We start from the raw sequence: 15,411 nt of genomic DNA on the forward strand, positions 1-15,411 counted from the left end.
CCTAGCCTTATATAGTGCTCTGGAATCAAGGGGACGTCAAGTCTAGTACTATAAGAATGCTAGTTATCAAATTTGTATTATTATCAAACTTTTTGTACATTTAAGGCCCTATTACACGAAAAGATTATTGGCCGTGACGGCCGATAATCTTCCTGTGTAATCGAAGGCAGCGATCAGCCAACATGAAAAATGTCGACTGATCGTTTCAGTTGTTTGTCTTTCAACATGTTGAAAGACAAACGACTAATATATCAGCGATCGGCTGCCATCACTCCATGGAATAGGAGCGTCGGCAGCAGACCGCTGCTATCCTCTATGGGCTGCCCGGACGATCTAGCGATCACCTGGAGCTTTAGACTGGACTGGGTGGGATTTCACACTCGCATTAGAACGCCCTACTGCACACTATGAAGCGTACGGCCGCAGCCGCTCGCTCCATAGTGTGCACTGACAGGGTTTTCTACGGCCGCTATTCACTGAAGGATGAGGGAGGATAAGGGCGAGGGATCCCAGCCGGACTATATACTATGTGTATACACTCCGGCCGGGATCCCATAGACAAATAGGCAACGTAAAAATACGAAAAAATATGTTGTGTGAACATAGCCTAACACTTATTTGGTATCAGCATAAATTCTTAACAACCTATGGGATAAAGTTTACGGTCTCGGTTGTAATGAAGCGGTGGTCCAAAAATCATTCGTCTGAATGGGGCTGTCTTGACTGTAAGCACTTTTTTTTTTTTTTTTTTTTTTTGTTACCACCCACCCAATAAAAAATAAAATCTGTGTCTGGCTAGGTTAACACTATATAAAAATGATGTCCGTCTTAATAACAGCTATCATTGTGCAACTAACGTCCGATATTTTAAAAAATAAAATAGATTTTCGGACCACTGCTGCAGTCCCAGTGGGCCACCATAGAAATTATTATACAAAGACTACATAAATCAAAATTATTATTATTATATGACGAGATTGTATGAAGGCTCCTGACGTTCAGATGGTTTTTAAGCTGTTTCCTTTGCAGATCCACATCTGCGCTGTTACACTGCCACCTGCTGGCTGCTCTTATACTAATGTTAGATACATAAAGATTCTTTCCTTTCTTTTGTTAATAAAATGAAATATTTTGATGCTCTTCTTGATACTTAACTTTTATAAATCAGACAATGCATCCCTCATAATGGGAACAGACTTGGACGTAGACAATGCAGGATTATGTTTGCTATTGTTTTTTTACTATAAGTGTTCTTATTGTTTATGCAGGTGAAACAAAAGGCTCGAGTGTTCCTTTATCTTCCTCCGCCAGCAGCAGCAGCAGCAATGGTTCTGAAGATGCAATAAAGAATATTCTGGAGCAGGCGAGAAGAGAGATGCAGGCACAGCAGCAGGCATTGTTAGAGATAGAATCAGGCGGCGGTCACCGGTCCGTCCCTACACCCCCCAATGAGCGCCCCATTCTCACCCCCTCCGCACACAAAGCGCCTCATGTCTACATTAAGCAGGAGGACGGCAGCCTTCTGACCAGCACCAGCGCCACGCAGACCCCGCTCAGCGTCTTGTCTCCAGCCGCCTTTGTACAAAACATCATACGCAAAGTAAAGTCAGAAATAGGCGACGCAGGGTCCTACTTCGATCAGCACTGGGCGTCCGAGAAAACCATCCTGAACCACCCATTCACCTCCGTGTCACCGTCACTATCCTCATCGTCTTCCAGTTACTCCAGCATGGTGAACGGCCGACCCTGGAAGAAGGGAGAGAATATGGAGAATTCACAAAATGAGGAGGAGGCGTCCAACGAAGAAGAAACCCATAAGATGGTGGAGATAAAGACCGAGGCCGGGAGTGTGGACGGCCAGAACGTGAACCAGCTCTCCTACTACCCGGCCTATGTTCCTCGGAACCTTAAGCCCACGGTTCCTCCGCTTACGCCGGAGCAGTATGAGCTGTATATGTACAGAGAGGTGGACACCCTGGACCTGACCCGACAAGTGAAAGAAAAATTAGCAAAAAATGGCATCTGCCAGAGAATTTTTGGCGAAAAGGTATTACTATGGCACAGCTGTGTGTTATCATGGCTAGTGTGTAGATGCCCTCTATCTTGTTTCATGAGAACAGGTCTTGGGTTCAGAAAATTATTAAAGGGGAACTCCAGTGAATACACTGGTGTCAGGATGTTATACAGATTTGTAATTGAAAAATTCTCCAGTCTTCCAGTACTTATCAGCTGCTGTATGTCCTACAGGAAGTATTGTATTCTCTCCAGTATGACACAGTGCTCTCTGCTGACACCTCTGTCCATGTCAGGAACTATCCAAGTAGTAACAAATCCCCATAGAAAACCCCTCCTGCTCTGGACAGTTCCTGACATGGACAGAGGTGGCAGCAGAGAGCACCATGTCAAATTAACAAGAATACACCACTTCCTGCATTACATACAGCAGCTGATAAGTACTGGAAGACTTTTGGTTTTTTTAAATAGAAGGAAATTACAAATCTTTTTAACTTTCTGAACTGAAAATATTTTATTTTCACCAGAGTATCCCTTCAACAGTAATCAACCATTCAGTGTTGTATAAAATCTTTTATACAATAAAAATAGATTCCAATATTTGCTGATTTTTCTAGGGTTCCATCAGTTAGGACATATCCTATATAGAGGTTCCATATAAATCAGAGCTGTGGGCTTCATAGCTGTGTGATGTGCCATTCTCCTGTTCTTCTTAGAAATGTAAGACTAAATAGTCAAGTGGGTGTAACAGCTGGGGGCGTGTCCCTACACTGTGTGACACTATCCAAACAAAGCAGGTCTGTGGCGGGCTGTGAAGGGACACGCCCCCAGCTGGTAACACCCAGTTGACTAACAGTTATAAGAGAAGAATATTACAGCACAGAGCTAGAAGAAGAGATGTTCCAAGAATTGTTAGTTCATGGGGAATAAAGGCATTTACTGAAACAGACGGGTCTGGACTAGCGACGGGAATTTTTAAAGGTGTATTATGGGGTAAGGGATCCATGCAGTGCCAGCTGACAAGGTGTAACATACACAGTGTATACATGGTCAGCACAGTCTGGAAGGACTTGGAATTTTGAGGTGAGTTAAGTTTTTTATTTTTTTTATTTATTTTTTTACAGGTTCAGGCCTGTAATGGAGCCTTTAAGCTTTTGGAGTCTTTTTGTGTGCGGAGGACTCGCTCGTGCTAATTTCTTCTTACCCTTAATAAACATTTCAGGATTAATATGACACAATGACACATAAAAGTTCCATAGTTAGTAGCAGCTCCTGATGTTATATCAAGAGCACAGTGTTAAAGGGGAACTATCAGCTGGTTAGACGAATCTAACCTGCTCATAGCCCCCTATTGTTCACGGGGCAACAAGGAGGACTGTATGCCTCTTACCTTCTTCCTCTGCGCTGTTCCTGTGCTGTTAGAAGTGTAATCCTCTGTCTGGAGCACCGTTAGGAGCACTGCCCCGCCCCCAGAGTGCCAATCGGCCCTCTCCATTGATTATCATTAGAAGGGACAGGTCACGTGCGATGGGGGCAGGGCAGTGCTCCTAACGGTGCTCCAGACCGAAGATTATTCTGCTAACAGCACAGAAAGGGTGCTGAGGAGGAAGGTAAGAGACATAGCTTCCTCCTCAGCATCCTGTGCACAATAGGGGGCTCTCGGCAGGTTAGACTTGTCTACCTGCTGATAGTTTCCCTTTAATTCCAGTCATCGGTTACATAGAAAGGTCAACTGCTGCACATTCCCAGAAGGTAAAAATGTGCACTAACCATATTGTTGTGTGTCCTGTGCTTCCATCCAGGTGCTGGGATTATCCCAAGGCAGTGTGAGTGACATGTTGTCAAGGCCCAAACCATGGAGTAAGTTGACCCAGAAAGGACGTGAACCTTTCATTCGCATGCAGCTGTGGCTGACGGATCAGCTTGGTCAGGGGATTACCCAACCACCGGCTCTGTCACAAGGTATATCTACTGTACTGCCTAGCTATAAGCATTGGGTAAGCAAGAGAGCAACCGTAACAGGTCAGAGTGTTGTTTCGGTGTACTCCTATATCTCTAACACCTAAGCTTGGACATGCTTGCCCAAACCGCCGGTACCGCTGTTGTCTTGCTCAATCCATGCCTGGTCCCAGGGTCTGTCTGTCTACTGGGGCGAGCCAGTATTAAGGCTAAAAACAACTTTTATTCCAGTGGTGTAGTGTCAAAGAGGTGGAGCCTAGAGCATCAGTGTCTTAGGCCTGCAGCATCTCTCTTTCCACCTTTGTTCTGTCGTAACACCCCTGGGTGGCATCTTTATCTTTGGCAGGCCTAGGTCACTAATGCTCTTGGCTCCGCCTCATTGACCCCGCGCCATCAGAATAAAAGTTGATTTTAGCCTGAATACCGGCCCCAGGATACAGACAGACCTCAGGACCAAGCATGGATTGAGCAAGAAAACAGGGCAGTATTGGCAGTTTGGGGGGCATATCTGGCAGTACAGATCCACTTTAAATGGGTATTCCCTTCACAGACCTCCTATTTACTTCTATGGTACTTTACATTTTCTGTATGTTTGTTTTCCCATTCAAGGCACCGCGAGTCCCTCAGAAACACATCCATCCCCATCTCCATCACCCAGTCCATCAGACCAGGAGAAGAGCCCTCCTGAGCCAGTTATGTTAAGCCTGGAAAGCAGCAAAGAGAATCAGCAGCCGCAGAGCAGATCTCTTCCCGTACACATAAGCAGAACGTTCTCCAGCCCTCAACCAACGACCACAGCAGGTATCCAGGAGATTGTGGCCATGTCTCCGGAGCTTGACACCTACTCCATCACTAAGAAGGTCAAGGAAGTGCTGACGGACAATAATTTAGGTAAATGCTCCTGTGTGGAGGTTCCACTTAGATTTCTCAGAAATGTTGTAATTAGAGATGAGTGAAATGAAGGGTATTCACCCTCCTCTGGTGTCCTGCTGCGGGTCTCCGCTGTCCCCTGATTTTCGTAGCCTCAAGCCCACTCAACCAATCACTCACAGCATCGTGGCCAGTGATTACCTGAGCGGGATTTTGGGCTGCTGTGGGGGACATTGGAGACAGAGGACACTGGGGGAGCTTGGACAGGTAAGTAGTCACAGGCACAGAGGGAGCAGCTGGGGAATACTTTGATGGTGGAGATGCTGGAGGTGGCATTGGCAGCATTTCCCAATGAGCGTTCTCCTGGATTGGATGGGCTACTTGGTGAATTCTTTAAGCAATACAGTGAGTTCCTGCTGCGCTTTTGGCTTCTTTGCAGATGGGATCTTATGGACTCATTTCATTGTTATGTTTCGACATGAAGATATTGGTTAAGGCCCTGGCCAATAGGCTTATTTTGTTTATCTCTAGTCTGGTGCATGGTGACCAGACTGGCTTTATGCCAGGGAAGTCCACGGCCGACAATATTAGAAGACTGTACTTCAGGGATGGGGAACCTCCGAAGGCTGTCCAGGCATGATGGAGATTGTAGTGTTGCAACAGCTGGAGGGCTGAAGGTTTTGCATCCCTGCTATACTTCAATATCCAGGGATCACGAGAGGGGCCAGTTTAATACTCTGCCAAAACCTTTGGCGTGTTCTTTCCCATATGGGTTTTGGTCCAACTTACCTTTCTTGGGTGAAGATGACATGCTCCTACTCTTGGGAACGTCGGTCTCTACCGCATGTCATAAATCTCATTTCTACATTCGGGGGTATTCCGGACGGCTAATCAACTGGGATAAATCCGCTAATGCCGCTAGATTCGCTTCCTGCTCAGATGTCTGTGGGAGGTGTCGATATTTCCATTGTTACCCAGTTCGGGTATTTAGGGATACAGGTTGCAATCGTTTAGCTGTTTTAATGCGTTTTGTTTAAGGTTCGGTTGACCTTGAACTTTACATCAAAATTCGGTGAACCTGCCGAACCAAACTTCTGAAAAGCTCACTCATCTCAAGCTGTAATGACATAATATGTGTTCTTAATCTATTATAGGTCAGAGGTTATTCGGAGAGAGCATCTTGGGTCTTACTCAGGGGTCTGTATCAGATCTACTGTCCAGGCCTAAGCCGTGGCACAAACTGAGTTTAAAGGGCAGAGAACCATTTGTCCGGATGCAGCTATGGCTGAGCGATCCACACAACATCGAAAAACTGAGAGACATGAAGAAGATGGAAAAGAAGGGTGAGTGTTAGAGCCAATGCGTACAATGATACAGCTCATACGGCACATGCTAAGGGATATGTACTCATCTAACACTATGTAACATAGATTTCATACAGATTCCCTTTAGTTTCAACTTGTAACGTGTTATTTAACTTTACTTGGATGTATCTAAAGATTCTGAGATGCAGAAGACGAGAGATATCAATGGCTCAGACCAGGGGTAGGGAACCTTGGCTCTCCAGCTGTTGCAAAACTACAATTTCCATCATGCCTGGACAGCCGAAGCTTTAGCTTTGTAAAAGTGACAGCGATCAGCTGATCGAGTCTTTAGAGCAGGCTTTAAAATTCATTGTCAGACACACATCTTCCTGTGTAAACAGTGTTATGTGTGGTGTGTGGCTGATAAAGGAAAACTGGCAGCACAAATATGTATATATTGGGGTCTGGGATATGTATATATTGGGGTCTGGGATATGTGTATATATTAGGGTCTGGGATATGTATATATTGGGGTCTGGGATATGTATATATTGGGGTCTGGGATATGTAGATATATATATATTGGGGTCTGGGATATGTATATATATTGGGGTCTGGGATATGTATATATATTAAGGTCTGGGATATGTATATATATATTGGGGTCTGGGATATGTATATATATATTGGGGTCTGGGATATGTATGTATATTGGGGTCTGGAATATGTATACATATTAAGGTCTGGAATATATATATATATATATATTCCAGACCTTAATATGTATACATATTCCAGACCCCAATATATATACATATCCCAGACCCCAATATATATATACATATCCCAGACCCCAATATATATATACATATCCCAGACCCCAATATATATATACATATCCCAGACCCCAATATATATATACATATCCCAGACCCCAATATATATACATATATATATATATATTAAGGTCTTGGATATGTGTATATATTGGGGTCTGGGATAAGTATATATATATATTAAGGTCTTGGATATGTGTATATATTGGGGTCTGGGATATGTATATATTGGGGTCTGGGATAAGTATATATCAGTGCTGTCAGTTTCCAGATCACACAGTAGTGTATACTTACCATCCGTGCTGCTTGTGATCCGGCAGTTGAGTCTCTAGTCCTCCAGCTGTTAGCTGTAACTTCAGGCCCGGCCTCCTATGTCTGTCGATCATTCTGGAGATACATCGGGTGGGTGGAAGACTGAAGACATGGATACCGGATCACAAGCAGTGTGGATGGTAAGTATACACTGCTGCTTGTGATCTGGAGACTGAAAGCACAGATATATACTTATCCCAGACCCCAATATATAGATATCCCAGACCCCAATATATGTACATATCCCAGACACCAATATATACATATCCCAGACCCCAATATATGTACATATCCCAGACCCCAATATATATATATCTCCCAGACCCCAATATATATATATCTCCCAGACCCCAATATATATATACATATCCCAGACCCCAATATGTACATACATATCCCAGACCCCAATATATACATATCCCAGACCCCAATAAATATATATATATATATATATATATATATATATATATATATATATATATCCCAGACACCAATATATACATATCCCAGACCCCAATATATATATACATATCCCAGACCCCAATATATACATATCCCAGACCCCAATATATATACATATCCCAGAGCCCAATATATACACATATCCCAGACCCCAATATATATACATATCCCAGACCCCAATATATACATATCCCAGACCCCAATATGTACATATCCCAGACCCCAATATATACATATCCCAGACCCCAATATACAGTATACATGTCTTTGCTGTCAGTTTCCAGGGCTGCATGAACGATACAAGGATCATTTGTGCAACCCAGCTGCCTGATTTGTTGTGCCGTGTAAACGCACTGCAAATTAGCGCCAATTTTGCAACCAGCGGTCGTTTGCGCCCCCGTAGCCAACACATCTTTAGATCTAAAAGCACCTTTACACCTAGACATCTGCCAGTAAAATCACTTTGAACATTTGTAGAATATAGATAAAACTTGGATACATTAAGTCTCTTTTATTTGTGATTAGTTCTCTCGGTTATAAATACCGCGGCTATAATTCTTTACCCCATTCCCCTCCCCCCCTCGGGCCACTTCAATTACAGACCCTAATTTTATGAGGTTTGTTTTGCCCGATACAATCCAGGATATTTCATGTCCTCAGGTGACCTCGGTTTCCTGACCTTTTGTTCCTCGGTGTTGTCCTGTGCAGATTGCAAAAGATGTAAATGTTATAAACACAGAATCTTTTGATTCCTTTCAGCCTATCTGAAGCGCCGGTACGGCCTCATCAGCGCTGGCTCGGACAGTGAGTCTTCCAACACTCGAACTGACTGTGCGAGTCCCAATCTCCAGCCGCAGGATTATAATCTAATGCAGATGAAGAAGCCGAGGGTAGTGCTTGCACTGGAAGAGAAAGAAGCCTTGAAAAAAGCCTATCAACTGGAGCCATACCCAACCCAGCAGACCATCGAGCTGCTCTCCTTACAGCTCAACCTTAAAACTAACACAGTCATTAACTGGTTCCATAACTACAGGTAAGACCGGACACACTCCGCCAGGACCGAAGCAGAAAATACAATTTTAAAAAGTAAGATGTTTTTTTTTTCACAGGGGAACTATCAGTAGGTTAGACGAATCTAACCCGCTGATGACTCCCTAGTGGGTATAAGGGGCTTAAGATGAAGGTATGTTTCTCACCTTCATCCTCAGCGCCGTTCCCATCCTGGTTATCCTGAAATCCTCTGTCCGGTAAGCCATTAGAAGCACTCAGGGGGAAGACTACCGCCCCCCAAGCACCGATCCGGCCCACCCCCACTGGCCCCCTCCATTGATGATCATGGGGGGGCAACCAGGGTGAGGCTACAGCCCCCAGCTAGCCCACGTCTTCTAATGATTATCAGTGGAGGGGGCCAGCCAGGGGTGGGTCAGATCGATTTACTGGTAGTGAGAAAAGAAAATGAAACCTCCTCTGTAGGTGGCTGAGAGGCTAGGCTTACATTTATACAGTCCAGGCTTTCTTTCTACGACACATAGCACTATCTAAGCCCCGCCCCCACTTCCTGCAGTCTAACACTCTTTAGGGTGCCTTCACACCTACCGTATCGCAGCAGAAAATCCGCTGCGAATCCGCAGCAGATTTAACTAAGTGAATGAACACAGCATTAAATACGCACTGTCAAATCCGCTGCGGATCCGCAGCAGATTTGTAAGTGCGGATTTGATGCTGTGTTCATTCATTTAGTTAAATCTGCTGCGGATCCGCAGCGGATTTTCTGCTGCGATACGGTAGGTGTGAAGGCACCCTTAAGGAGTAATTTTTGATGACTGAAATGTGGTAAATGTGGTATATTAGGAATCACCTAGACTATCAACGGAGGGAAGTTGTATGTAACGTTGGTGAACATTTAACTAGTATACTCCAAGAAGTTCTTAGAACGTAGCTCTGAGGCTTCTCACTCACTCAATTTTAAAGTGACACTGTCACCCCCATTTTTCATTTTTACATCTTTAAAAACGTTTAAATCACTAATTTTGCTCTATTCATACCTTATTACAGATGTTTAATCATGGTGCTGGTTGATGAGAAAACTGAACTTTGATGAGCTTGTTATTGCGCCACTGGGCGGGGCTTAGCCTCTGAAGCGCCACATCGCGCAGGTGCAGTGCGGCCGTGCTACTTGCACTGCGCCTGCGCACTAACTCAGCGCCTCGCTGCTGGCTGTAAGGAGACTTTCACAGCCGCAGCGAGAGCTCAGGGGGCATCAGGACGCCAACGGACATTCAGACAGCCCCACCATGCCGGCGCCTGCTTAAATCTGCAGGCTGTGCGACCGCACGCACAGCCCAGCTGTGGACGGACCCGGCACTCACCCAGTGCGCCTGCGTGAGAAATTACGGGGCCGCACGCGCATTACGCTGGGTGATGTGGCCGCACACGTCTCGACATCCAGGTGAAAGCTGGGAGGGCCTAACAAATAAGAGCGGTGGCCTGGAGAGATGACGTAGCCAAGGGGGCGGGATCAACGCCGTTGTAGTGGGCGGAGCGATGTGGCGCTTCAGAGGCTAAGCCCCGCCCAGTGCCGCAATAACAAGCTCATCAAAGTTCAGTTTTCTCATCAACCAGCTCCATGATTAAACATGTGAAATAAGGTATGGATAGAGCAAAATGAGTGATTTAAAAGTTTTTAAAGATGAAAAAATGAAAAATTTTTTTAAGAAATCCATAGGGGTTGTGATCACAAGCAGTTTTACAATATACATGTTTGCTATGTTTAAATCAACAATATACATATTTGCCGGCCCATAGCTGCATCTGTACTGGAGGACGGGGACTGATGCGAGGAGGCCTATTATGTATTCACTAAAGCAGAATATATGAAGAATATCACATACCAGAGGCAGGAGAGCTGGAAATGCCGGCAGCAGAAGAGAAACCAAGCAGAATCCAAACTAGATGCTTGTTTGTGCATTTACTGTTCTACTCGGCGTGTCTTCATTTTTCTTTTACATTCTCCCGGTGTCTGGCAGCTTCAGGCTGCGTCTGACTTTGCTCGACAGGTCTCTGGAGGTGCGCCAATCTCAAGGCCTTCTTCATGGATCATTTCAATTAGACTTTAATCATCTGTGTTTTTACTTAGATTGGATTCAATTGTTTTTTGCTTTAGAGATAGAATAAAAACCTTGCTAGAATTTTTTTTATCTGTATTTTAATTGAGAACGACATTTAGAACGACAAAGTGGAAGCCATCCAGCTCCTGTTATTGCTGCTTATCACTTATTATCCTGGCTTATCTCATCGGATAATATGTGGGGAGTTGAGCAAATTTTGGCCGTTATTTGGACAATTTATCACCTTGCGCAAAAACTCACGGACCTTGATCAAAATTTATCATTTCGCATTATTTTGCACCAAAAGTAAAAAATAGCACAAACCCCTTCATAAATGTTGCTTTAAGGCGGGAATCACACACTGCAGTTTTTTTGGAATATTGCCACTGCAGTTTTTGTGCCAAAACTAGAAGAGGATCCAACAGAAAAAAAGTACACGTCCTCCCTTTCTATTTTCCATCCCATTTGAATCCACTTCTGGTTTTGACACAAGAACAGCAGTGGCAATATTCTAGAAAAAAAAACTGCTGTGTATGATTCCAGCCTAAATTTTACGCTGTTCACAAAAACACAACATTATCTACTCTGGCAAAAAAAATTTTTTTTTAAATCAACTGGTTTCAGGAACTTATATAGATTTGTAATTTACATCTGTTTAAAAATCTCATACTTTTCCCATACTTTAATCTCTACAGTTTTCCCATACTTATTAGCTGCTGTATGTCCTGCAGGAAGTGGTGTATTCTCTCCAGTCTGACACAGTGCTCTCTGCTGCCACCTCTGTCCATGTCAGGAACTGTCCAGAGCAGCAGCAAATCCCCATAGAAAACCTCTCCTGCTCTGTACAGTCCCTGACATGGACAGAGGTGGCTGTGTCAGACTGGAAAGAATATGCCACATCCTGCAGGACAAGCTGCAGCTGATAAGTACTGGAAGACTGGAGATTTTTAAATAGAAGTAAATTACACATCTATATAACTTTATGAAACCTGTTAATTTGAAAGAATTTTTTTTTCCGCTGGACTACCCCTTTAAGCCTGTACAGTATCTAAAATCCTTGACATCTTTACCTAAGCCATCCAATCCTGAACAGGTATGTACCCATTATATAGTAATATATCCGATGATGGATTCTACTGACTGAATAACACCTGCAATGCATTTAGGGTATATATATATACATATATATACGTATAAATAAATAGTTGACCATAGCATGTAAATGTAACCTTTTTAAATATAGAAAAAATATACTGTCCAGGATCAGGTTACGTGACGGCCGTAAATAACGATCATGATCATTATTGATGGCCGTCATTATAAAATAACGCCTGTTATTTTGCATAATAAGACGCTGTGGGATTATAGCCGTAGAAAACCCTTTGCCACATTGTATGTGCTACAGCAGCTCGGCCTAATTCACTTCAATATAGTTATACAGCAGTCACACCCGTAGACGTGAATGGTACCGATCCAAGATTTAAAAAAAAAAAAAAAAGCAGCCATGTTTTTCTAATCCTTGACAACCTCTTTAAAGGGGTTATCCAGTGCTACAAAAACATGGTCACTTTCTTCCAGAGACAGCCCCATTCTTGTCTCCAGATTGGGCGGGGTTTTGCTGCTCAGTTCCATTGAAGTGAATGGAACGATTGTCATCCCGCTGTGAATATGTGCTTTAACCCCCCGCTGTCCGCAGCCCCGCCGCTGCATCCCCCATCCCCGGCAGCATCAACCCATCCCCGACGCATCCCCCCATCCCTGGCCGCATCCCCCATCCCCGCATTTCCCCATCCCCGGCCGCATCCTGCAGCCCGCCGCCGAGAGCATACAGTACCTGCTCGGCGGTGCGGCTGCAGTGAGGCTCCCAGCTCTGGTCCCACTCAGCTGATCTGAGCGGGACCGGAGCCGGCAGCCTCACTGCAGCCGCGCCACCGAGCAGGTACTGTATGCTCTCGGCGGCGGGCTGCAGGATGCGGCCGGGGATAGGAGGATGGGGGACTGCGGCCGGGGATGGGGGGATGTGGCAGGGCTGCGGACAGCGGGGGGTTAAAGCACATATTCACAGCGGGATGACAATCCCGCTGCAAGTATGTGCTATCTTAGGGGTGAATTGATACTGGATCCGCAGCTGATCTTGCTGCGAATCCGCAGAAGTGAGATCTGCTGCGGATCCGGTAGGTGTGAAGGCACCCTAAAGAGGCACTGTCACAATTTTTTTTTTTTTAAAGAAATCAACAGTGGTTTCGTAATATACTTGTTTTTTTTCTTTTTTCTATGTTTAAATGTTATACATACGGCCACTAGGTGTCTCCCTTCACTGCGCATGTATACAGCTGCTGCACGTCCACATTCAGTAGCAGAGAATCCTGGGGGTGCTTGCATTGTATGGTCGGCTCTCCTGTCACCTCTGTAACCACACAGTGACATTATACTGACTGAATTGTTACATACCACAGAGCATGGTCTCCTGGTGAGCTGCAGAGCTGATAATAGAATTAGTAATAGTTAATAATATAATTAGTGTAAGTTAATTGCCCTCAGTTAATATACAACCTGCATGAAGAACAGGCGTCTCTCCTTAGGCGCACAGAGGACGGGGACTTCCTGTGTTCAGTCTCTTTTTTTGTGTTCAATGTTAATTTAAACATAGAATTACTGACAGGTAACTTGAACTCCATTTGCTGAAACCCCATCGTATACACTTGAACTGACATTGATGTCTATGGCTTCCAGGTCCCGCATGCGCAGAGAGATTCTGGTGGAGGGCCAGCATGACAACGACACGGACCAGGAGCCCAACAGCTGTGACAGCTTCACATCGGCTACAATATCCCACAGAGATTTAACCCCTCACAGCCCGGACTCTGATACAAGAGACAGGAAGCCGCCCATCAATGATCTCAAACATATGCTGCATAGTAACTGCTACTCCAGGGAAGGGAGAACTGGAATGAAAATTAAGAAAGAGAACACGGAGGAAGACGATTACGACTTTTCTACCCACTGTGAGTCTTGCGGCTCCGGAACGCCATCAAGAACGTGTTGCGACTCGGAGCCATCCAGGGCGCTTCGAGAAAAACAGGTTGGGTCTTCTCACTGTGACGGCTCCCAGAGACTACACTACTTACGGAAAAGCAATTCTGCTCTGGAGAAATCTCACCAGCCTGGAGCCCATGACTGTGCTGCTTCCGCACTTACACATAAGGAGGTCTTGGGGGCAGACATGTCCCAGGCGGACCCGATCAGCTTTAAATCCACCATAGAATCTTCCCGCTGCAGCCTAGAAGTGTCTCTGAATTCACCGTCCGCCGCCTCCTCTCCAGGCCTCATGATGTCCGTCTCTCCCGTTCCATCATGTTCGGCGCCCATCTCTCCATCCTTGCCTAACACCACGCCTATAAAGACTCATTCTTCCAGCCCAAGCAGTGACCCAGGGCCATTGCATTCCTCCACAAAGCATAGCCCCAACAACCAGAGGAGGAACGAAAAAATGGCCAACCTTAATAACATTATCCATCGGCTGGAGAGAGCCGCAAACAAAGAAGAGACTCTGGAATGGGAATTTTAAAAACTGCTTTCTATCAGTGCAAAAAAAAACACAAAAAACTCTTTCTACCCCACTCTGTGAATCCACCTTATGGAACAGAGCGATTGCAAAGAACTTATATTACTGCATATTTTATATATATATATCTATTTTTTGTTTTTCTTGTTTTGTGAAGTAGACTATAATAACAAAAAGGGGGGGAACAAATATCCTTATAATCTCTTGGAATTTAACAGGAAAAAAAGAAAAAAGAGAGAATTTTCATGGTTAAAAAAAAAAAAGAAAAAGAAAATCTTTTAGAAAAAAAATATTTATAAACATTTTAGATATTTTATTACCTGATATTTGGAATTTATTAACAGCCGAAGCTGCTTTGATAATTGGACGTGGATCCGGAACGGCCGAGATGTAGCAGTGAGAAGAAGTCTGTACTTTAGCTTGCCACTGGATTAGATTTAGTGACTGTTGTTTAAAGCCATTGAGAAGCACTAGGAGCCTCCATACAAAGGATCTGATAGATAGAGATCACGAGCTGCTTTGGTTTCTACCACTGTCTTCAAGACAGCAAATGTTACTACCCTCCGAGGAGATGGATACAGTCTGTAAGACTCTAAACTGAATATGTATTGCCATGAAATGTGTGTAGATTGGATGTCCTCTTAAAAAAATAATATTGAGACATACTATACCAGGTGGCTGTGAATGGTCGTCCTTGTCTACGTATGGTGGAGGTGCCTACAGAATTGGGTTGGGACTATATAAAGTGCTGAGGGGGCCAGATATGCAGAATTATATGCTAGGTGGCCACATGGATTAGGATATTTATATTTTTACACTACTTGGTCAGAATTCGGTAGGCGCCCCTTTGCCATTTCTAGTAAAGCTATTGCCCACCGGTTAATAAAAATTATCATACAACTATATCATAGCAGGCAGTAGAGTAAACTCAAAGTTAAAGGTGAACTCCAGCAATCCCATGGAAAAAGTACAAAAAGCATATA

At 44.3% G+C, this 15,411-nt stretch overlaps 1 protein-coding gene across 3 annotated transcripts in view; it reads left to right on the forward strand.

The window, feature by feature from the left end:
- CUX2 (cut like homeobox 2) overlaps positions 1 to 15,085 on the forward strand; it is a 283,672-nt gene extending 268,587 nt beyond the window's left edge. For all 3 annotated transcript variants that reach the window (XM_069960776.1, XM_069960777.1, XM_069960778.1), the window contains 6 exons: positions 1,269 to 2,047; positions 3,816 to 3,975; positions 4,582 to 4,863; positions 5,997 to 6,185; positions 8,516 to 8,789; positions 13,597 to 15,085. In XM_069960776.1, the coding sequence (XP_069816877.1) occupies positions 1,269 to 2,047; positions 3,816 to 3,975; positions 4,582 to 4,863; positions 5,997 to 6,185; positions 8,516 to 8,789; positions 13,597 to 14,431 (2,519 nt within the window). In that variant the 3' untranslated portion in view covers positions 14,432 to 15,085. The remainder of the gene's footprint in view (positions 1 to 1,268; positions 2,048 to 3,815; positions 3,976 to 4,581; positions 4,864 to 5,996; positions 6,186 to 8,515; positions 8,790 to 13,596) is intronic.
- The last annotated feature ends 326 nt before the right edge of the window (positions 15,086 to 15,411 follow it).

Source organism: Dendropsophus ebraccatus, chromosome 3 (assembly GCF_027789765.1).
Source record: "Dendropsophus ebraccatus isolate aDenEbr1 chromosome 3, aDenEbr1.pat, whole genome shotgun sequence".
Lineage (NCBI taxonomy): Eukaryota > Metazoa > Chordata > Amphibia > Anura > Hylidae > Dendropsophus > Dendropsophus ebraccatus.